This window comes from Manacus candei, unplaced genomic scaffold, assembly GCF_025592945.1.
Source record: "Manacus candei isolate 608988 ecotype Guabito, Panama unplaced genomic scaffold, ASM2559294v1 h1tg000050l, whole genome shotgun sequence".
In the NCBI taxonomy this organism is placed as follows: Eukaryota; Metazoa; Chordata; class Aves; order Passeriformes; family Pipridae; genus Manacus; species Manacus candei.
Genome location: NW_026138098.1, coordinates 33,648,404 through 33,670,799, shown reverse-complemented (window position 1 = coordinate 33,670,799; position 22,396 = coordinate 33,648,404). Strand labels below are relative to the sequence as shown.

The window sequence follows — 22,396 nt, the reverse complement described above, 5'->3', positions numbered from 1 at the left end:
GGTCTCTGAAAATACATTTATTTATTCTTCCCACACGTTTTAGCCAGCATGGCCTGTTCAAGGCCTCCAGCAAAGGTGTCAGTGCTCCAGTGTGAAGCTCCAACCCCCTCAGGCAGTAGAGGCTCCATCCTCCTCCTCAGCTGGGCACCTGCAGGGTTCTTGCTGTGTGAGCACCAGCCCCTGCACTGCAGAGGCCTCTGCCAGCTCCATCTCAGCACTGGCTCTGGGCAAGCAGGGCTGGGCCTTCCCCCAGCCCCCCCTCCACCCACAGAGCTCCCACACAGAACAGCCCCAGTCAAGGATGAGAAAAGCAGGAAGGCAACGGTTCCCTTTCTCTTGGAATACTTCCAGATATCCGAGTGTTCAGGCAGATTCCCCCTTGGACTGATGTCAAAGCTGCTGTGCTGCCAGATGTGCAGCTGTCACTCATGTGTGACCCCTGCCCTGATCACCTCTGAATATCTACATCATCTGAACTCCTGGAAAGCAGGGACCAAAGCACACCTGCAGCTCATCTGCCAGTGAAAAGGGCTGCAGCAGATGAACAGCTGGAGAGGGCACCTGTGCAGGGTGAGCAGGGAGAGCAAGCTTAGAGTTGATTTGTGTCAAGAGAAAGTATCACCCTTCTAAAGCTGATCATGCACTCTTACAATCAGCCTTGGGCTTCATGAGAAAATGAGTGGCTCTGATCCACCATTCCTGACAAGGAGTCTTGGTTCTGACCAACCTACTGACTGACAGGTCAGTATGTCTTATAAGGAAAGAAAAATAATCCAGCTCATTTACATTTAAGTGAAGTTGGCAGTAAGTCTGTTAAGGCTGATCCACAATACAGGTTATTCATGTAAAAGGTTTACATTCCTGAGGCAGCAGTTCCTTCTAGCCAGAAGGACAATTTAATTTTGTTACTCAGTGTGAAGTGATGCTTTTACTCTTTTTTTTTCTCTTATTTTTAGACCAACCCAAATAACACAGTCTGGTACTGTACAATGTCAGGTGCCTTTTTTAAGTTCTCATGTAGCTCTAAACTGGAAAAACACAGTCCAGGAAAAGTGACAAACGAACACAAAAGAAATTTATAGTTTCCTTAAAACTAAGACCACACTTTCCTGCAGTTAAATGTAGCTGGAATTGGCTTCATTGTGCATATTGTAGAGAATGCAATACTCTTATTGCACCCAAAACCATTTTACAATCCACCACATTCTGGGCCACAAAGGCAGGTTCATGTATTTTTTAGTTGTGTGAATTTTACGTCTCTGGGTCAGTTACATCATCCACTCATTGGATCCTTTTGTTCCCAGAGATCAGCCCTTCTCTCACCTGTCACTGAGCTGGGGTGGTTCCTGAGGTGGAGCTGGAGCCACTCTGCTTCCCCAGAGGAACTGAGGATTCCCTCCCAGGGCAGTAAATGAACTGAGCCTCTCCTGTGCAATAACTAAACCCACAGCAGTGCCACACTTGGGGGACAGAAAAAGCACTTTTGAGCAGGACAGCTGAACTCCAGACTGGGGACAATGCACAAATCAGCTGGCAAACCTCGAGTCCAAAGGTTTTGGGTATTACTCATGATTTCTGTGATGTAGTTAACAACAGTGATAAAGTAAATCATTTAATACTTCAGTTTGTTTAATTTTGGTCCCTAATACATTTACAAGGAATGAGAAAGTAAGCATTTGTTAAGCAGAAGAACTTAAAAGCTACATTTTTAGAATGGGAAAATAAAACTTTTCCTCTGCAATTACTTTTCCACACAAGCTAACCATGACTTCTGAGTGACTCACACAGAAAAATAACATGATCAACAAAACAGACTTGAACAAGTCTGTGCAGCATTATGTAACACTTACATGCAGCAAGCAAGAGGACAAGAGGAAACGGCCTCAAGTTGCCCCAAGGAAGGTTTAGGCTGGATCTTAGGAAAAATTTCTTCTCAGAAAGGACTGTCCAGCCCCAGCACAGGCTGCCCAGGGCAGTGGTGGAGTGCCCATCCCTGCAGGGATTTAAAAGACTGTAGGTGTGCTGTTCAGGGCTGTGGTTTAGTGGTGGCCTTGGCAGCGACGGGTTAATGGCAGAACTCAATCCTAGAGGTTGTGTCCAGCCTAAATGATTCTGTAGTGTCATGGTCAGGTTTTTGCAGGTATGTAGGGCCACATTCCCCCTGAACTCATTTCAGCAACCACCCAATGTCATCAGTACTAAGTATCCATCAAGACCCCCACATTAACAATGAATACTGTTTCAGCTGCACTTCAGGAAAGGAACAGGACCTACCAAACTCCTCCACATGCTCCATCAGTACCCACCAGCCCTGCTCTGCACTCACACTAACTGGCATGAAGTTCCCTGCTGCCACTCCCTCCCCTGTGTGCCAACACAGCCATGTCTAAGGCAAAAGGGAACACCAAAACAGGACTCAGCTCCTTCCAAAGAGCCTCCTTACACACACATACTGGACACACAGCACCACCAGGACCATCCTTGCAGGTGCCGATTTGGGCAGGACACTCAGTTGTTTTGGTCACTCTCAAACCCTTGTTTTGCCCATCCCTCTGGTGCTGGAGTTGTGCCCCCACCAGTACCACATCCTGCATTCCCATGGCTGTCCAGGTGTCCTTGTTGATGTGCACACCCAAGGGAAGGCAGCAACTCAAGTGATTCATTTTCTCAGCTAGCCCAGGTATTCCCAGAAGGGCAGGAGTTGAGAACATGAGCAAGCCTTCGAGGTGTCCCACAGCCAGGTGGGACACAATCAGCAGCTATTCTGGCAACATAGCACAGCTAAACCTCTGCACTACAAGCCACAAAGGCCTAAGCTTCCCAAAATTTCTTACCAGAAAGCACGAGCCAAATGCTATGGCAGGTTTATTGAAGAGGTGCCCTACGCAGTAGAATTTCCTCCAGCACTTTAGCTGTGGGATACCCATGAGGAAAAGTTAGATTTTTCACACCTTGCATACAAGGAGAATGAAAAGGATGCTAAAAATTCAAGAATACAGTAACAGGATGAGGTCAGAAGAGCACAGTTCAGCTTTATCATGATCCTGAGAGTGACAAACAGCAGTTGCCTCTGATGTGCAGCAAGAGAGGCACTGGGATGCAGAGATGCTTCCCAGCAAAGCCAGGCCTTCCAGCCACCTGCCAGCAGCTCAGGGGACAGCTCTCCCCCTGCTTTCCAAGCACTTGCCTTTTGTGCATTTCTCCACTCACTTCTAAATCCATGCAGCATTTTAACCACCCACTATGTTCCCAGGAAAGCTTAATTACAGACCATGTGACAGAAAAAACATGACCCTTCCTTGGTGCTGAGCTCACCCCCTGCCAGCACCCTCTAGTTTAGCTCAGGATGAGACTGGAGAACACAGCTCCATGCCACTGGACACTTCAGCAGCTGCCTTCTCCCTTCCCTCTCTGCCAGCCTGACCAGTCTGCACCTCCATCTGTCCTTCCCAGTCCTGCTGTGCTTTCCTGGGGGATCAGACTGACAGGATCCCAACGGGGGGGCAGCACCTCTCACAGAGGCACAGCTATGTTCCAGGTTTTCTCTGTTCCTCCCCAGTAGTTCTCACCAGTTTCTTCTGCAGTTTCCATCACAACTGGACACTGAAGCTTTGTCTAACAAACCATCATCTCCAGCAGTAACAACCCAGTGTCCACCACTGAGTACAGGGAACTAGAACACTGCTTTTTGTGGGACTTTACCAAGTGATTTTTATCTTTTATTTTCAGTGGTCATTCAGTCAGGATCAGAATTCCTGATGTCTGTCCTTGCTCTTTGTTATCCTGTATCAGCAGCACTTTGGCACTGCAGCATCTCCTGCTTTTTCAAACCATTTCTGGATGGATTGCAATGAACAATCAGTAAAGGCACACTGTCAATAAAAGCTCCTCCAGCTGTCCAGCTCCTTAGCAGGAGCTCTAGAACAAGGGATAAGTCCACAGTGAGTAAGAATGCCCCCAGCCATGAGCCAGCCTGTCCACATGAGCATGGACACGCCTTGGGAAGTAGCTCAGTCCAACTGCAGAAGCTCCATGTACCAGATGCTGAATTCCCCCAGGGATGAGAAAATAACTTTCCAATTACAATCATCAGAAAGAGTTGTGTTGACTTCAACATGATTTAATCCAGACACCACTAGCAAAGAGCACTAAATTTTAATTGTGAGTTAAAAACACTGCTATAAATTACTGGATAACTCCCCCCCCAAACAACAGAACCAACAGAAAGGTACTTTTAGTTTTTTTTCACCTCCATGTGGTTCTACTGCAGTATTTCCTCCAGCCCATTCTGAATTTCTTTAGTCAAATAACTGTGTCTCCTTTGCAGGATATCAGTAGTTGATTTGAAAGTGAGAATTTATTTAGTTGTTCCCTGTAATTTCCTGGAACAGAAGACTCCTTAAGCACACTGTGGCTCCCAGTTTTCTGACCTGCAGATTTTGCCTCTGTACAGAGTCTGTGTATGGAGACCTCTGCTGAGCTCCAATTCCCTAATAACCTACACCAGGGTGCTGGTCACACCTGCTGCTGTTCACCTGAACACAGCTTTTCTCTTTCATTTTTACTCTATTAAAATATTTGAGTCATTCTTCATGTTAAACAATATTAAAATGCTTTTATTTACTTCCTCAACCACATAAATGTTTCTAATAATTCTGAATCTCAAAGTATTGCAGCACTTAAAGAATGGCTGTACTTTGGATGATATTCCAAGCACTTTTGTCCCAGATAAGCTCCTCTAAGCCTGCTCAGCTACACACACTAACCTGTTACAACACTAAGGCAAGAAAAGGATGCTCTAATACAACATTGTCCAAAAAGGTGAACAAAACCCCCATGAACCACCCTCTCCATCTGCTAAAATTCATTTCCTTCCAGACTTCTCCTATGGAGAACATGATTTAACCATAAAGATAATTCAGTAAATGAAATAAAAGCATGAAGTACAGTAAGCTGTTTACAGCAGAATGGAACTGCACATCCTTCCTGGCTGTCCAAGATACAGCCAGTCCAGCAGAATTTGAAGTCCTTTTCAAATCTATTGCAAGAATTCCCCACTCTTATGTCCCAAGAACACGACAGTTCCACTGTCCCCCCCCTCACAGGCACCAGAACCTCCAGACCACATCCCTGCCAAGCAGGACACAGAAAATGAGCATCAGACAGCTTGTTTCCTTGAATAAATCACATCTCCTCTAATACTAACAACAGCTGATTTGTAGAGAGCCATGGCAGGAGTAACTTCTCAGTTTTCTCACTTTCTCAACTCAAACCAAACTAGCAAACTGCAAAAAATATGTGTCTGTAGAAGAGTTTATTGTTATTATGGCTCACTCAGCATTCCACGAATTGTAGTTTCTGGTATTTAGCTACAAATTCCCATCAGTTCAATGATCTAGAAAATCTTGATTAGAACAATGGGCTATCTAAGCATTACTTTCAAAACATTAATTTCAGTGGCTAATATCAGGTTTGTGTCTGTCCAGGACTGTAAATTCAAGTGTAACTATTTTAAAAGTATTTGTAATGAGGTTTTTTATCTATCTTTATTCTACCCCTGGGTTTTTTTATATGGCCTACTAATAAACAGACAGCATCAAGAAAATAAAGATCTGTCAAGCTATAAATAATAAAAAAAAATAAATCAAAAGAGGCCAACAGTACACAAGAATTTAAGAAACTACTTGCAAAAGGCATAAGAGCCCCATAATACTGTATTTTCAAACAAACTGGGGCCATCAGCAGTTTAACAGAATCTAAAAGGTGAGATCATCCAAATGTTACAAAAATAATCAGAAATCCCTCAACTAACAACAACAACAAAAAAATCATTCAAAAAAGAGAAGGTTCAAGATGGTCACAGACAAGAAGTTTGGGAAGATTCCCATGTCAGAAACCTTCACAGGGACAGCCAAGGATTTTTTCTGAAGTTTAAAGCCCTGTGGTTAAGGGACAATAGTAAAAGTGGTTAGAGGACAAGAGTAAAAAAAAGAATCCAAACCCAAACACCTGAGTCCCCCAAACAGCAGTTATCTGCCAAGTTCAGATGATATCCAAAGAAACTCAAGGAGGAAACAACTGGAGTATTAAATGTGATGTGCACTGTCTTGATTTATCATGCATTATTACTGGAGGGCCTCGAGATTCCCAAGAGGATAGAGCTTCGTAAAAGTCCCTGGAAGAACTCAGTGCGGGATAGGGCTGGGATCAGTCTGTGACCCCTGGTGCATGTGGGGCAGGGCTGGGATCAGTCTGTGACCCCTGCAGTGTGTGGGGCAGGGTTGGGATCAGTCTGTGATCCCTGCAGTGTGTGGGGCAGGGCCGGGATCAGTCTGTGACCCCTGCAGTGTGTGGGGCAGGGCCGGGATCAGTCTGTGACCCCTGGTGCATGTGGGGCAGGGCCGGGATCAGTCTGTGACCCCTGGTGCACGTGGGGCAGGGCTGGGATCAGTCTGTGACCCCTGGTGCATGTGGGGCAGGGCTGGGATCAGTCTGTGATCCCTGCAGTGTGTGGGGCAGGGCTGGGATCAGTCTGTGACCCCTGGTGCACGTGGGGCAGGGCTGGGATCAGTCTGTGATCCCTGCAGTGTGTGGGGCAGGGCTGGGATCAGTCTGTGACCCCTGGTGCATGTGGGGCAGGGCTGGGATCAGTCTGTGATCCACTGGGGGTGTTTCTAGATTTCCACCAAGCCTTCATTGAGGTCCCTTAGTGAAGGCTCTCAAAGCACCCCATTTGATTGGGGGCAAATCAAAATCCCACACTGAGTAAGTGGTGAAGGGCCCTGAAGAAAGGCTGGTGTGTCTCTGCTGGGAGCCCCTCGGCCTGTTTGCTCAGGGTAAATAACAGGATGGCACCATTTGGTTATGACACTGAGCAATTCAGGAGTGAACACAAGCACCACCTGCAGAGAAATGAAGGAGTTCTTACTGCTGAATGTGCTGTACAATGGCAGATAAAATTCACTGTAGATGTGTGCAGTTAATGCTCAGGGTTGGGCATTACTATGCAGGAATGAGAATCTGGCATAATGATAGAAAGCACTATGAAAATGCCAAATCACTGCTCTGCAACAGCAAAACAGCAAAAACAACTGCAAGGAATTACTGGGATAGAGCACGGGGCTGAAATCATTATTGCCAGCATTTTAACTCCCAGAGAACAGGAAGGAAAAGGAGAACTGAAGATGACAACATTTATGACAGGCAGCCAAACAAAAGCACTGTCTGCAGCTCTGGGAAGCACAAAGCTGGGAGTTACTGGAACCCAACTGGGCTCACACCTTGTGCCACTGTCATTGCTGAGCTCAGCTTTTTGCAGAGCTGGAGCCTTAAAAACTACATTGCAACTCCAAATGAAGACATAAGGTAGCAATGATAGCTTAGGTGATCCACATCAACATCCACTGAAAGCAGGAGAAGGAACTCACAGGAAATGGATTTAATCCAGAAAACATTAAGACCCAGAGCTTGGCCCCCTCTGAGGTCAGTGACATGTATCCAACTTAGTGCTGCAGGGTGATGCCACATCATGTTGTCATGAACAACTGACAAATTCACCAACCCTTCCATAGAAACTGAGGTTAACTGTAATTCACCTTCAGACAGAGCAGGAAACCCCCAAAGCACAGCACATCTGTAACCAGCTCCAGCCCCGTGGGGAGCAGTGAGTCCAGTCACTCATCACTGGCTGGTCGTAGGGAATGCACAGAACACGAGACTTTGTTATGTGAACAGCCCACCAAGAGTGACAGGCCAGTAATTCCAGTACTTCAGAGCTTTTTTTTTCCCTTTCACACATTCTGACACCGTGTGACGCCCTAGATGAAGCAAAAAAGCCAAAGCAATGCAAACTGAAAAGAAAGAAGAGTACATTTACCTGGCATACGTCCCAGAATGGTAACTTACTTTCTGATCACACAGTTATCACCTGCAGTTTTTCACACATGTGAAGTTTGGGGCAAGACTCTGTTAATTCTGTTTTGACATAAAAGTAAGACAACACAATTTGCTGCCTCCTGCAGTGAAAACAATTGCAAGCTCTTCTTCCCAGTTCATGTGGGGGTCAGTCTGGTGCCTGCACATACTACAGGCACAAGGGTTGAAACCCTAGGCAGGGTTTACTAAAAATGTTTAAGTGTAACTAACAGGAGCATTCTTGTTCATATCCGGAAGAATACATTAAAAAAATACAGAAGAGATGCTTATTTCTTATCAAAATAGTGAAGGAGGAAATATTCTGCAGGTTTCTGGTAACCTGAAATCTAAGGAAGAGGATGTCAGCTGCTTTGGGGGAAAGGAGTCTGTCTCAGTAAGTGTTTAACATACTAGGGGCATGTTTGAAGTCACTTAAGCAAAAACAACGTAGGAGACAATCAGTATGATGGAATGCAGACACTAACAGAAGAATGTATGGACACAGGTATTTTAGAAAGCCTCCTTTCATCTTAAAATGTTTCTAAGGAGCCAGTAAGGCAAAATCTAGTGGAAACAGGGAAAATTTGGGAGAAATAGTTCAACATGATCAACAGATACATTCAATTTTGTCTCCATCACGTTGCTCTCAGCAGCAGGTCCCCCAGGAGCCCTGAGGGCAATGGGGTGTCCCCCTGCCAAGCAGAGAGGAGTCTGCCCCAGGGGACACTGCAGAGGAGTGAGGGACAGTCTCTGCAGCTGCCACAACCTCATGGCTGCAAGGACCAAAGTGACAGCAAATGCTTTCCACACACTTTCCAAACACTTGCAAACAAATCTCACCATCAAGTTTCTTTGGTCTTCACCAAAACCCAAATATGCTCCGTAAAAGGATTAAAATTAGCATTGCCAGTGAAAAGTTAATGCAAAACATTAAGAATATCAGCCCAAAATGTGGATTTCATACAGGATGGAAGAGTTTCACAGAGGAGGGACCAGTGATTTCCTTCCCTCTTGTACTCAACAGTCACACAGTAACAGCAGCCTTGGAAAAACATTCATCCTCTTTAGGTGTGAACTCCCACACAAAGTCACTGCTCCCCAGAACTTCAGTTAAATGAACATTAAATCTTATTCACAAACAGCGATGTGAAAATCTCAACTGCAGAGCAGGTCCCATAGCCCAAAGCAGCCCTTTCTGTAGCATCCAGTGCTGTCTGTCACACTGTACACACTGGGACACCTCCAGCCATGCACAAGCACAATTAATGCCATTTTTGTCTTGCAAAAAGACAGTATGTTGATACTGGCAATAGGAAGATCAAGGTTAAAACTTAGTTTTAAATGCCTTCTTCCTTTCAACTGCTCACAACTGTTTCTAGGGTAAGATTTTTAACTCCTGTCTTCTGTTAAAACTGTTTTACTCAGCTGAAACACTGAGAACAATCTTTCCATTCTTTTTGAGTCAGCTGTTTATGAAAGTAGTTTTACAATATTTTTTCTTGGATACTGGATTTGTTATTAAATATTATCTGAAGCACAAGCACATATGTGCTTCCCTTCTGAAAAGCAGTTTATGTATTGAGTATGACAAACACATTTTGACTGCTCCAAACATAAGCAGTATAGGTTTAACATGCAAAGTAACTCAGGTACAATATGCAATAATCTTATTTTTGCCAAGTCATTACAGACACTGCCCTATAACTGCAGTTCCCATCACAGTTTTTTTCAACAAGTATGAAATTTCTAAATACAGCAACACATTTTTTTCTTTTAACAACCAAGTTTGTATTATTTTCCAAAACTCAGTTTACAAGATTTCCAGTCTACTTTTTACCTCCCTCGGTGGTTTCAGCAAAAATGAAGGACAACCAATTCTTTCCAACCTCTGTCCTGGAGCTTGTGTCTGTTACCTCATTTCCTGGCTCCAAGGAAGCAATGTGAGACAGGACTTTGATGCAAACGAACCCCAGCACACCTTCAAATGCAGAGTTCAGTTCCTCAAAGAGCAATGAACTCCTGGGCATGTAAGACTGAAATTCCTCATCCATCACACTCTTTTCTTCAGGTGTTCATACAAGTAAAAAGGGTTTTAAAAAATTTTACTGGGTAGTTTTCCAACTCTCCTAAGCAACCACTTTCACTCCAACTTTCACACACTGTCAGGGTGTTCTTCCCCTTGGTCATCTCTGCTGGCTCTGTTGAACCCCTCTCTCTTACACTCATTCAAACCACGAATAACAAACAGCACCACACCTTAAATTAAAACAAATTGCTTTCCTAAGTTTCATCACTCAGGCAGACTTTTCAATCAATTAAAGAACCAGATCTTCATTAAAGATGAGATTATATTTGCGCTCAAGGACTGCACGTCTCGATATTTAAAAGCCACACAAATGACTTTGATTTACCATAAAAACTTACCCACTTGGCAATTGGACACCCCTGAGAGCTTTTTCCTTCCTTTCCCGTATAAACCACTACCTCTATTCTTACAGCGCTTCCTTTTGCTCCATACCTGCATTTAAAAGAGTTCATGAGTAAAACAAACTGCTGGAGACCATTTTAAAACAGGAAACATTTTCAATAAAATAAGAATAAGCAATTTATTATTACTTTACTGAAAACAGAACAAAAATCTTTATGAAGTCAAAAAAACTCCTTTTCAGTTTAAAATCCTATTTGCAAGAGTGGGTTTTAACATCTCTCTTCTCATAGTTTTGCCACCAAGGAAATGTTATTTGGGCAAGAAAATGCTACCTGCATGTAAATCCTAGTGCACTCAGTCAATGATGTGACCTTTTTCTTTCCAGTTTGCCACAGCTTCTCTGCATGTGGGACACGGGGAAACCTGCTTTTGCCAGCTGCTGATCTGTCCTGCTATTGACACCTCAGAGCACTTGAACTGCAATCCTGCAGTCACAAGTGCTCAGAAAAGACACCCAAGTCTGGAACTGAAACCCTCACCTCATGCACACCTGAACAGCATCTCTGAGAGCTCTACTTCTGCCCTGTTTAGACAGCCAGGAGTACTGTGAGCCTTAAAAGCTGAGTTTTCCTCACCTGTTCTCCATGATTTCTCTCACAGCAGCAACACTGGGTCCTGTCCCGAGGTGTGTGTAATAGGGGCCTTCATCTTTCTCTATAATTTGCTCTGTAAGCAGGTGAAGAAAACTAAGTTGGCACATATGAAATTTATATACTGCATTAAAAGTAAACTTAGAAATGGTTTACAGACACACCTTGCAAATGAAATCCCAATACATCAAATCTGACCCTGAAATGTAATGAATAGAGAGTAGGACAGGCTTGTTTCCTCAGACAAAATTTAATACTTTTCTCCTCCTATTAATCTGCTGTTATTTTTTAATGTTATAAAGTAACCCTAATTATAGAAATATTTTGCATTCTTCACCAATTTTCATTACAGGAGCTGGAATGTATTGACTAAGTAAGATTCCCAATATCCTTGTCGGTAGGAAAACATTATTTCATTTTAGACAGAGGGGAATTTAGGGGAAAAAATAAGTTAACTGATAGTCATATACTACAGAACAGAAGACATAATCCAGGCCCCTTAACTAGCACCCTGTTGATTCAGAACAGGAAAGCAGAGATAACAACAATTGTACACAGGCAGATTGCTTCAAGTCTGACTTTCTTTCCATCTGTGCACTCGAGCAGTCTGACAACACAGCGTGTACTGCCCTCAGCCAAGCTGGGTTTGGTCTGACATCCATCCTGCTCACAAGTCACTACTTGTGACTCACCTCAACCCCACCCCATCTCCCCCTGGGCCTTTGGCACAGCCTCTTCCAGGCCATCAGGACTGACAGGGCAGCAACAGGACCCCTCCAGCTGTGCTCTCCCACTTATCTGACAGCATTTAGGTGACGGTGACAACGTACTGGGACATTTTTCCCAAGCCCCCCAGGCAAAAACCAGTTCTAGACCATCAAAATCAGAACCTGATATACTGCAGATAAATACACATAAAGCACAAGTCAGCGATGGTAAAACGGCAAACAGAGAAACTCCTTTTCCTCTTGGGTTTAAATTTAAGTGGAATATTTAAACCTGCCAGCTGCAATACCAAAAATACTCAATTCTGCTGTGCTTTTCAGGCCCAAAGAACACCAAGCAAAAGTTACAGAAAGGGGAAAAATCATTTCCTCCTGTTTTCTAATGGTGAAGCACTGATTCTTTGTGCAACAGGATTCCTCACATTCAAAGGAACAACACGAGCACGTCTCCATGGGAAAGGTACAGGCAAAAGTTAGCAGAAACACTTACCAACACAGTCACAAGTTGGCAACTCAGACTGTCCTTTTTTTGTAGGTGTATCTATTAAATTTTTTGTGGGGGTATCAAGAAACTTCATAGGTGATTCAAGGAAACTGCTGAGCGTGTTTTTTGCTGGGGAACACCCTGAGTCGCCCGTGCTCTGTGCGTGGTCAGCACCCAAACTGGATGACGTCAGGACGGTCACCTCGCCCACACACTCCATGTTCCTGAGAGCCTCGGCACAAGCTGGTACCTGGGCCCCTCCACAGGGAACAGGCAGCACCTGCACCTTTGGGTCTGCCTGTGTGCCCTGCTGGACACAGGCTGTGCTCTCACTGCTCTTTTCGTTGGCTCTCAGGTCGGACTGGTTAAGGGTTGGAGGCAAAGGGTGTGCCTGACTGCCAGCTGCTGTTTGCTGTACCTGAGAATTGCATTGTTGTGTAAACATCTGTAGGTTTTCGGTTGGTCTGTTCAACAAGGATGCTGTTTTCAGCTGTGAAACAGCCAGGGGATTTTGGGAGGACAGGTCACTGCGTTGGCCACGTGCAACAACTTCATTTTTCAGTGGGTCAGTGCCCAGTGGGTCCCGGGAGCCTGCAGTTTTCATTTGCTCATTCACCACTTCACAGCCAAACAACCTGTCTTTTTTTTTCTCTTGTGGTGCCTCAGGTAAACATCTGTGGAATTTTATCTGCGTTTGGGGGAGAAATAATCTAGTTTTTTCTTGTGATGATGAAGTATTTTGACTCTGTGCTCTCTGTACTTTGGTTCTTGGAGATTTTTTTTCAGGCAGAGCTATTCTGGAGTCCTGGGGCATGGTTTGACCAAGCTTGTGCAGTTTTGATGATATCCAAATGTCCTGCAACTCGTTGTGCTGGCATGACAACAGCTCTAGCTGGTTCTGATTAGCCTGTTGATAGCGTGCTTCTGGAGGCTTCTTTTTGTGTCTTGGTTTCCATGGCACAGCGCCGCCTTTCTTATTTGTTACTTGTTTTTGCTTTATCAGTAAGGAACTATAATTATGCCTAAAAAATGCGGATTCTTTTTTCTGCACCACATCTTGGTTATGTTTTGGCTGCCTCTCCTGTGATATTAGATTAATCAGTGATGCCTTTATGTCATTCTTCTGTTGTGAATTGGCCTCGTTTGATTCAATCAGCGCTGCAAGTTGAGTTAGTTGTGCAGCTACATCTTCTTCATCCTGGCTGTGAATTCCTCCTTCCTTAATCAAAGAACCAGTTTCCAAGTTCAAATCATTAGAGGGCATTTTTTGCTCTAACTGGCCAGGAGTTTCCAAGTTGTTCCCTGGTTGCTGGACATTACAGGAAGCGTTGCAATACTGTCCAAGGGCAACTGGATCATGAGCGTAATTTTTCTCGGTAGTATATCCTGAAAGCGATGTTGCATTAGATGTTAAGTCAGATAAAGTTTTGGTATCTCTTGAGGATAACTGTAACTTACACATCTCCCCAGCCAGGCTGGCAGGTTTATCCTGCAATTCCGGGACTGAGCTTTGGCCATTGTATAACAGTGCCTTATTAGGGAGCTGCTTCTGCGGGGGAGCGCAGTGAGCCAGGAGCTGCTGCTCGTTCTGTAAGTAAGTGTCCTTGATCTCTTTTAGTGCAGAACATGTGAAGGAGGACGAGGTGTCACTTTTAAAACTATGGAGCAAGTTGGAAGTTGTTTCTTCTGTACATTCAGTACCTCCAGTTTTCGCTGGCGAAGTTGTTCCTAAAGGGGCTTCAGATAACTGTGTTAAAGCTTCAATAGCTACAACCTGCTCCACAGTTAAATTTCTGGTTTTAATCAGGGACAAGAAAGTTGACTGGAGTGTAGGATTCTCAGGCTGTGTCTCCACCTTAGGTACTTCAAAGCCATTCTTTCCTGCCTGCAGTTCCCCTTCAGGCAGGGGAGGACAACACAAGCTTTCCTGCAGACCCCAGATGGAACCTGCCTGCAAAACTGACTTATCAAAATCCTCAGAGATGCTGCACATGCAGTTTTCCTCCTTTATTAAAACATTTCCTTGGTTTTGTGGGTGAGCAGAGCCAATGCCAGTTGTCAGAGCATTTACTGTGTTATTCACATTGGTACCTTTTGTCCATTGCAGGTGGGAGTTGCTCGTCAAGTCTGTCCTTTCCTCTACAGACACTTTTTTCAGTGAAGCAACGGCTTCTGGTGGTGAATAATGCAGGGGTTTGATGCCATTTCTGATGGTGTGTGCAAAGGATTTTTTTGGCTCAGCTAACTGACTGGGGGAGACTGCTCTGTCACTGTCTCCAGCATGGTTCAAGTGCTCGGTGCCCGGCACAGCTCCGTGGATGTCGCCGTTGACATGGACACCAAAGGATGGCTTCTCATTATGTGCCCACTTCTCCGCTTCCAGGCCAGTCATTCTTTCCTTCTCCTTGCACTGCACATTTTCAATGGGCACTGCTTGATTGCTTTTCACCCTGTATTTTTCACCATGACCACATATACTGCATTCCATGAGTTCTGGTCTGCGGCCATTTACTGGTTTGTTTTCTAAATTTGCCTATAAATAATAACAGAAAAAGTTGTTGTAACAAAAACATTAAAAATAAGCATAAGGCTTCCAGCAATTAAACTCTACTTTGACAGATACTAGGAATATCCTAATTAAGCACAGGCACAGACATTGGAAAATACCAAACAGGAAGCTATAAAAATCCCTGAAGGCTAAAGACCCCATCCATATTTATAGCTATTTTTCCCCCACTGTTAAGGGGCAGAGGAAGAAAGTGTGTACATGTGGTGGTGGGAGACTAAAGAAATGAATGGACAGAAAGAACATTAGCATTTCAAACCAGATGTATAGAACTCAATTTTTAATGAATTTGCATAAGCAGATGAAAGTCTCCCTTGAGTTAAAAGCAGGACTGAACTCTAAAGGCTTGTACCACAAAGTTCAGCAGTAATTTGGCATAATTATATTGATTTGGCTAGACCAATAAACTGCCTAAACCAGTATACCACTTGGCTGGACACTGTAGCTAAGGCTGAAAATCAGTCAGTCATTCTTGCTTCGAGTTCTTAAAAAGAATTACAAGCCTAAGCTGAAATGAAGAGTGAGGCAATTTACAGCAGCTCACCTGAAGGTTAGTTTGGAAACAGTGTGCTCAGCTTCTGCATTTAGATGGACATCTCCAGTTTCTCAACAGTCTCATGTAAGCTATCCCAAACTGTATTTTAGTAAGTGTTAATATTTCATTAAACACCTTCTTCCTCTTTACTGATACCATACAAGTCACATGGTTGAAGCAATGTCAAAATCTAGCCAGAGTCAGAATATTGTGTCCCGGAAGGAATATGTCTGTGGGCCTCAAGAAAGTAGTATGGGTATGGAGTAAGGAGTTATGCAAAGTAAAAAAAAAAAAAAAAATTAAGGCAGAAACAGCAATAAAGGCAGCAATGCAATTTTTGTTATGCTAATCAAATTTTCTTTATTTATATTACATTTCCTTTTAAAAAATAATTTAAAGTCACAATAGACAGTGCTGGCACTTAATCTGATTGTAACATCTAAGAGTTCTTTAAATCACCTGCAGCCTTAACCCTTACTTACAAGAAAACCAGGCCTGCTTTTCAAATCAGACCTCAGCAATACCAGTGGCTAATTAACCCCACGTTGGCACAGCACATCATAGCAGTGCCCAGAAAACACCACCCAGATTAATGGAAACCATTCAGGCAAATCCGACGTGGTTCTGCAGTCCTACCAACTAAAGGATATGGACTCCTCGTAGAAAACAACTCAGAAAAACAATGCACACTAGATTTATGATTAATTATAGCCATCAAGACAGAATTGCCAGAACCCCCCAGGCACATGGAGCCAGCTCCATCTGGAGCCCAGTGTTCACCTCCCAACTGATACAGCACAGACCCAGGAACCCAGAGCATGGCCTAGGTATTGTGAAAGGCATCAAATTCTCACGGAAATGTTATGTACAAACATGGCCAGCACCTGTGTAGCCAAGTCAAACTTACAGGAATCACATAAAAGATGCCTTATTTCACACTTTTTCATTACACACAGATCCTGACTAACAGTCTGTAAGCCTGAGCTCCTCTGCATCCTGCTGGGTTTCAGTCAATGATTCCCAGGGCCAAGGATCACTGAGCAATTACTACGGGATCCCCAAAGCTAAACAGATTAAACAGCTCTATTGCTAGCAGGGGCAAATGCATCACATACATCTCTGCAGCTGTACCAGAAAACATTTTAAGGGTCCACCACAGGAAAGTAAAACCCCACAATTCTATATCCAATCAAAAGCTGAATTTCAATTACCTTAATTTAATTTCATAAAGAACTAGGATACGAAATTGCTGTTCTTTCTTCAGCAAAAGTGTATCTAATATCTCTATCAATCCAAAAGTTGTCCCAACAATGTAAAATTGTTATTCAGAATTATTTAATCAGACAATTAGGAGGCTGAGGAGTTAGAATCAAATAGATTAAAACTAATTCCCCACCATCTGCACATTGTCAACATGACAACATGTTAGAAGGACTGTTCACTACATTAAAAAAAGCTAATAATCTAAGGCTGGTAATTTGGGAGCAGGTGTGGGGAAGGAGGAGGGTCCATCCACAATTAGCAGAGGTGAGAAGATCTGACACAGAATTCACTGGCAGCACTCAGTCCAAAAAACAGTCACACCCTGCTCTCAACGAGGTTATTCCTCAATAAAATCCTTCATCTGACCAAAAAAGCACTACTGTGCTCAAAAATACTCTGGATACCCCCTAATCTGCTAGTGCTGCACAGGTACAGTACTGTGTTCCCAAGACCCCAGGGATCCCAGCAGCAAAGTGAGATTACTTTTTAAATTATTCCTCTAACATATATTCCACTAACACTACTGCAAGCTGTCCACACGCAATGAGGCAGAAAAAAGAACCAGATGAATCATATCCTTGGCATGATTTAGTTCATATTTTGTTTTTCCACATGAAGAATTAATATTGCCATAAAATCAGATATTATTGTTTTAATCAAACTCTGCCTTTTGAGCACTATGTTGCTTTATCTCTTGTAACTGAACTGCAGTGGAGCCTAAAAGACACTTTTCTTCTCTCTGACAAGCAGAAAAAGCCACTGGATAGCCTGTTGTCTGTAAAGTTATTGTTTCCCAAAAGAGCGATGCAGACACTAGCAGGGACGGAGCTCGTTTGATTCCTCCCCTCAGCTGAGGAGCAATCCATCTCCAAGTCCTGAATCAGGACTCAAAACAAATGTGAAAACTACAGGCAAGGATAACACTGTGCCTGGGATTGTGGAAGTTAAGCACATGAGTCTGATCCCATCGATTTCTAGGGCTGTTACACGAGCGTAATGAAAAGCTGAATAAACCAGATCAATAGGAGTCATTTCCCTCCCTCTCATTAAGGAGAGCACTACTCTGCCAGGACACAGAAACCACCAACAAATCATGCTCAAGCTTAGGCTCTGCTGCAGTTTGTGCTATTAGGGCAGGAACCACAGAGTCTGCTGTGGCCACTGCTGCAGTACTTAAACTTCATCCAGATATTATCTCTTATGTACACACACACAAAAATTCACTCTGGGAACTAATGCTTCCAGCAGACACAAACAGCCAGTTACAGCAAATCATTTCACATTCTGAAAAGGGTCTACTTCTCTTTTAACACAACATGCTTCTGACATAATGCAAAGAGTTCACCAGTTCACAATCAGAATCCAAAGCTGAAAGCTACCCTAAAGACATTTCCACATCTCGTGAACAACAGCAAGCAGGCCATCAGTTTGTGTCTCTCATTTCAAACCTCTAGAGGTGGTGACAACACACTGTACAATCAAGGACAGCACCAGAGTCAAACACTCCCAGAGAGGAGAAATAACAGATGATGCCCAAACAAACTACTGATAAAACAGCTCTATAAGCAAGTCATGATGAGTAACATGATAACCAATGCCAAGTCCCCCAGAACAGCCCTCCCTGTAGGATTCTGCCCAGGGCCCCATGAGAATACAGTGCCCAACACTCCAAGAATGCTTGCACCCCCCCAGCTTGTGCCAATAACCAGGATGACCCAAAAGGCAGCTCTTCCAAGGTGCCAACACTCAGCAGCCTAAAGGACAAGTAGGACTGTGTGCAGTGGGCAAGCCTGGATCCTTTGCAGAGGCTGCAGCCATGCAGCCATTCCCACAGGCCCTTCCATGCTGGGATAGAGCTAGCAGCTTCTCAGAGCTCAAATGCCACAACAGAAGTTTTCTTTCAGAAATACCGTTTGGAAGAAACCCCCAATGTACTTTATCTGACATTGAAAGAGGATGTGTTATTCATGGTCTGCCTGTCAGATGTCACTGCCTCACCAGAGACAGGAGAGCACCAGCCAGCTGACCAGCACAATTTATTCCCACTTCCACTGTCTGCTCCCCAGGACAGGCAGAAATTCAGGGGAATCCAGGACTTGTACTGGATAGGATCAATGTACAAGGGGAAGAAGATAAGACATGGACAGGACAGGCAACAGGGAGACAGAGCACAGGTGTGGACAAACAGTGACTTGTGCTGAGTGCCGTGTTGGAAGCCAAGCACTGGTTAGAACAGAGACAAATGTGAGGTGGGATGCTGTGCAAACTACCGGCCACCTTCTGGGTACAGCCTGTTTTTTGCATTAAAATAAAGGCAGATGCAAGAATACCTTTAAGGACAAACGTCTACTTCAGCCCACACCACATGTTCGACTACTGTAACACAGACAACGTGCTGTAGGTCGCTGCTCAGGGCTGCAGCCTGAGCAGGGTTTCCCAGCAGGCTCCTCAAAGAGAGAACAGCCAAGTAGGGGCCAAGCTGCAAGCTGGGGGCTATCCCCATAAAGCTCCCCAGAGGCAGAAAGCAGTTCCCAGCACGCTTGTGTAACAGCTGTGGACATGACAGTGCCCCACACTCCTGCAGCAGCTCAGCCCAGGCACGTGTTCCATAGGCCTTAGTGCAGAGAACCAGACTGGGGAGCATCACTAATGGAACACAGCCTGCATTTACAGGATGCTCTGCTTCTCAAGAGAGCAATGTTCACAGATGGCAGAGGAACAGGACAGGACCTGGCAAAATTATGTTGACAAGTTTTAAGAGAGAGGCTGGTTTATACAGAAATTCAGGGGAACAAGAAGCTCTGCAAATCTGGAGAAAGTCATCTAACCTGGGGCATCCAGGTTTTCCTGGAGGGATCCCCCTCACTCCTGACTTCCCTGGCCCTGAGGATCAAATCCACCCAAAGTCACCAACCTGAGCATCACAGCAGGTTGCATTTCACACTGATCTTACTGCAGCTGCAAAGTCTGCTCTGGTTACTTTTTTTCCCCCCCTATCTGTAGACACAACAGCAAAGAACATCCTCCAAGTTACAGCTTAGCAAAATAAACTACAGGAGACTAATTCTGACTCTAAAGGCTTAACATGGTGACTCCCATAGAAATGTATTTATTGAATTACTACTTGGAAATAGGCTCTCAGCCACAAACTCAAATTGTTTCCATCAACTCTGAGCTCTACGTTGTAGAAAGCTGCAAACAGAAGCAAGAAAAAATAGAGAGTGAAGGACACGCCATTCTCCCACAAAGGCATCCAAGAAGTGGATGTGTTAAGAAAGAAAAAACCATAAACATTACAATACTTCTTCTGCCACAGAAGCAAACATAAACAAGCATTTTGCTTGGTGGTTTTTGTTTTCTTTGGGGTTTGGGTTTGGTTTGGTTTGTTTTTTACTGGTGTTTTGAATTACTCAATCATTTGTCTTCAACACTGAAACTGAGCACTCAAAAGAGACCCTGGCAGCTCTGGAAAATATACCGCTCAATTAAGCCACAAAAGAAAAACGATACAACCAGCAGCAATATGTAATCCCTAATAGAACTTCTCCTTATGTGCTTTAACTCAAAAGCAGAGATGAAAGAAATTCAGTCTTTGACTTCACCCACACTCACTAATGCCTCTTGTGGTCTGTGAAACCCTCAGCACAGTGTCAAGGAAGGGCTGCCTGGCCCTGCCCTGTAAACGGAGAAGCAGCAGAGCCTTCACAGAAGGGGCTTCAGGGAGCAGATCACAGCGGTGTGCAACATTCTTCACCAGGTTCCCAAAGAACACTGAAATTCAGACTTATAAAAGAGAGCAAATAATGCAAAGAGCAGACATGATGCTTCCCAAATGAAGCTGGCAGGTCAGCCATTTCCTCCCAGCTGAAGGAGAAGTTGTGTATCCAGGAACAGACGTGGGACTGCACTTCCAAAAGGTTCCCACCTCAGAAAGCAGTGCCCTCACAGAGGACATTAACATGGTCAATCATCAACTGCACAGTAACTATAGAAACTCCTGTTGCCACTTTATGGCCAGAAGGGTTAGTGACATTCTTGGGTGCATAAAACCCCCATATAATTAGGGAAAGACTGGTTACTTTCTCTCCTGTACTTGGCACTTTTGCACCTGCCAGTGGAACAAAGAGTCCTGTTCTGGCATCCCCGATTCAGGCAGGACATTGGTATGCTGGAGAGGGCTTCGAGGACCACAGCCATGACAAAGGACTGAAACATCCTGAAGAGAAAGACTCAAGTTCACTCTCTCACTCACTCTCTGCAGTTTGCCAAAGAAAAAGAAAATTGAAAAGCCACAAACTCCTGCCCCGTCTATGTGGAAAAGAATGCTGATAACAGAGGGCTCCTTGTTCCAGCAGACAAAAGTACAACAAGACCCGGTGACTCCAAGCTAAGGCCAGAGAAGTCTGGCCTTGAACGATGGTGCACATTTTTGCAGAGGGACAGAGAAAGAGCAAAGAATTTAAGCATCTTGTTAGGTGTTTTGAGGTACTTTTCATCCATGGAAGTTTTCAAATTTGAGTTCTTTCAGATATTTTTAAAACGTGATCCTGAAGCCAAATAAATGGATACAGTCTTGCAACCTCTCAGCACACAAACAAGTGTTTGCCACATCTTGCCTGGGTGAGACCCAAATGTGATCCAAACTGATACAAATAAATTTTCCTGCAGTTTCAGCACAGCGAAGATCCCAACTGCTAACAACCCAACTCCCACAGTGCCTGTAACCTAAGCAGGAAGATACTCAGCTCTTTAACTTAGGACCCCACAATCTGCTGGACAGCCAATTATATTGTTTACAAGTTGCTACATGCCCATCAAAGCTCTCAGACCAGAACTGCTAAGGATGCACACCACCATTCTAGCCTGGTTTTAAAGCTGCTGAGGGGCCACAAGACTAAAAGCTGTAACTCTTTAGCAATAGAAAAGTTGGTGACAGGTAGTTCAGAGAAGCAGCTCAAGGTAATTCAGATTTTAAAAAGAGAAAAATAGCCATGCTGATTACTTAAGCCACCAAACTACAAGGCTACAGCACTATCCCGGATTTTGCATCTATGTTTTGCTTACTCTCATGAGGAAAAAAAGCCTAAAAACTTCCTAGTGATGTTTCTTCTTCTAGCTAGCACACACCTATGGTTTAAATAAAGCTCAAAATGGAATTCATATTGCATGTAACTTCACTTGCTCTTCACAGGAGGAGCAGCTTTCACTCCCATCCAGGAAGAACAGCAACGCTGTTGTGGGGCAGCACTGCAACAGTGTTGACACTGCACAACTCAGACAGGGAGCATCTGTCACATGAGGAAATGCTGCACATCTTTAAACACACAAGTTTCTCCTCTCATAAGTTCAGCAAACCTCTATTTTAGGAAAATTAAGCCTTGCGCCCCATTTTACTAGAGCTTCAATTATATCAATTAAATTACAAGCAATACAGACAGCACCAACACTGAGAAACAAGTTCACAGTTAAGACACAAACCATTCAGTTTTAAGTCAGTCTCAAAAATTCTAATATTCTAAAAGGCTTAATATTAAAGTTGTGAGGGACAGTCAGATATAGTCTATATTCTATTTTTACATCAGTAATGAAAAGTGATTATTGTTAGTTGCTTATAGGTAAATCCTGTTTTCCTTTTTCTTTAAATTGGTTAAGTTTCACGTGCTTAACATTTAAAAAGAAAATGCCTTCATAAAAATGCACGAATTCTTCTTACTTTCCAAATGAAATCCTATAATTAAGAATTAAATCTTTAGGTCTCTACATGGGCAAGGCTCCTACTATGTCCATGGGAAACTCTGCTGCTGTAGTATCTGCTAAATTAACTAACTTTC

At 43.8% G+C, this 22,396-nt stretch overlaps 1 protein-coding gene across 10 annotated transcripts in view; it reads right to left on the bottom strand.

Annotated features, from left to right (window-relative positions):
- Window positions 1–22,396, bottom strand: part of TET1 (tet methylcytosine dioxygenase 1) — a 96,203-nt gene that overhangs the window by 26,990 nt on the left and 46,817 nt on the right. For all 10 annotated transcript variants that reach the window (XR_007906743.1, XR_007906744.1, XR_007906745.1 and 7 more), the window contains 3 exons: window positions 12,208–14,734; window positions 10,978–11,068; window positions 10,339–10,432 (listed from right to left, as the gene is read on the bottom strand). Coding sequence is in view for 7 of the 10 variants with exons in the window: in XM_051800236.1 (XP_051656196.1) it covers window positions 10,339–10,432; window positions 10,978–11,068; window positions 12,208–14,734 (2,712 nt within the window). In the remaining 3 variants the exon portion in view is untranslated. The remainder of the gene's footprint in view (window positions 1–10,338; window positions 10,433–10,977; window positions 11,069–12,207; window positions 14,735–22,396) is intronic.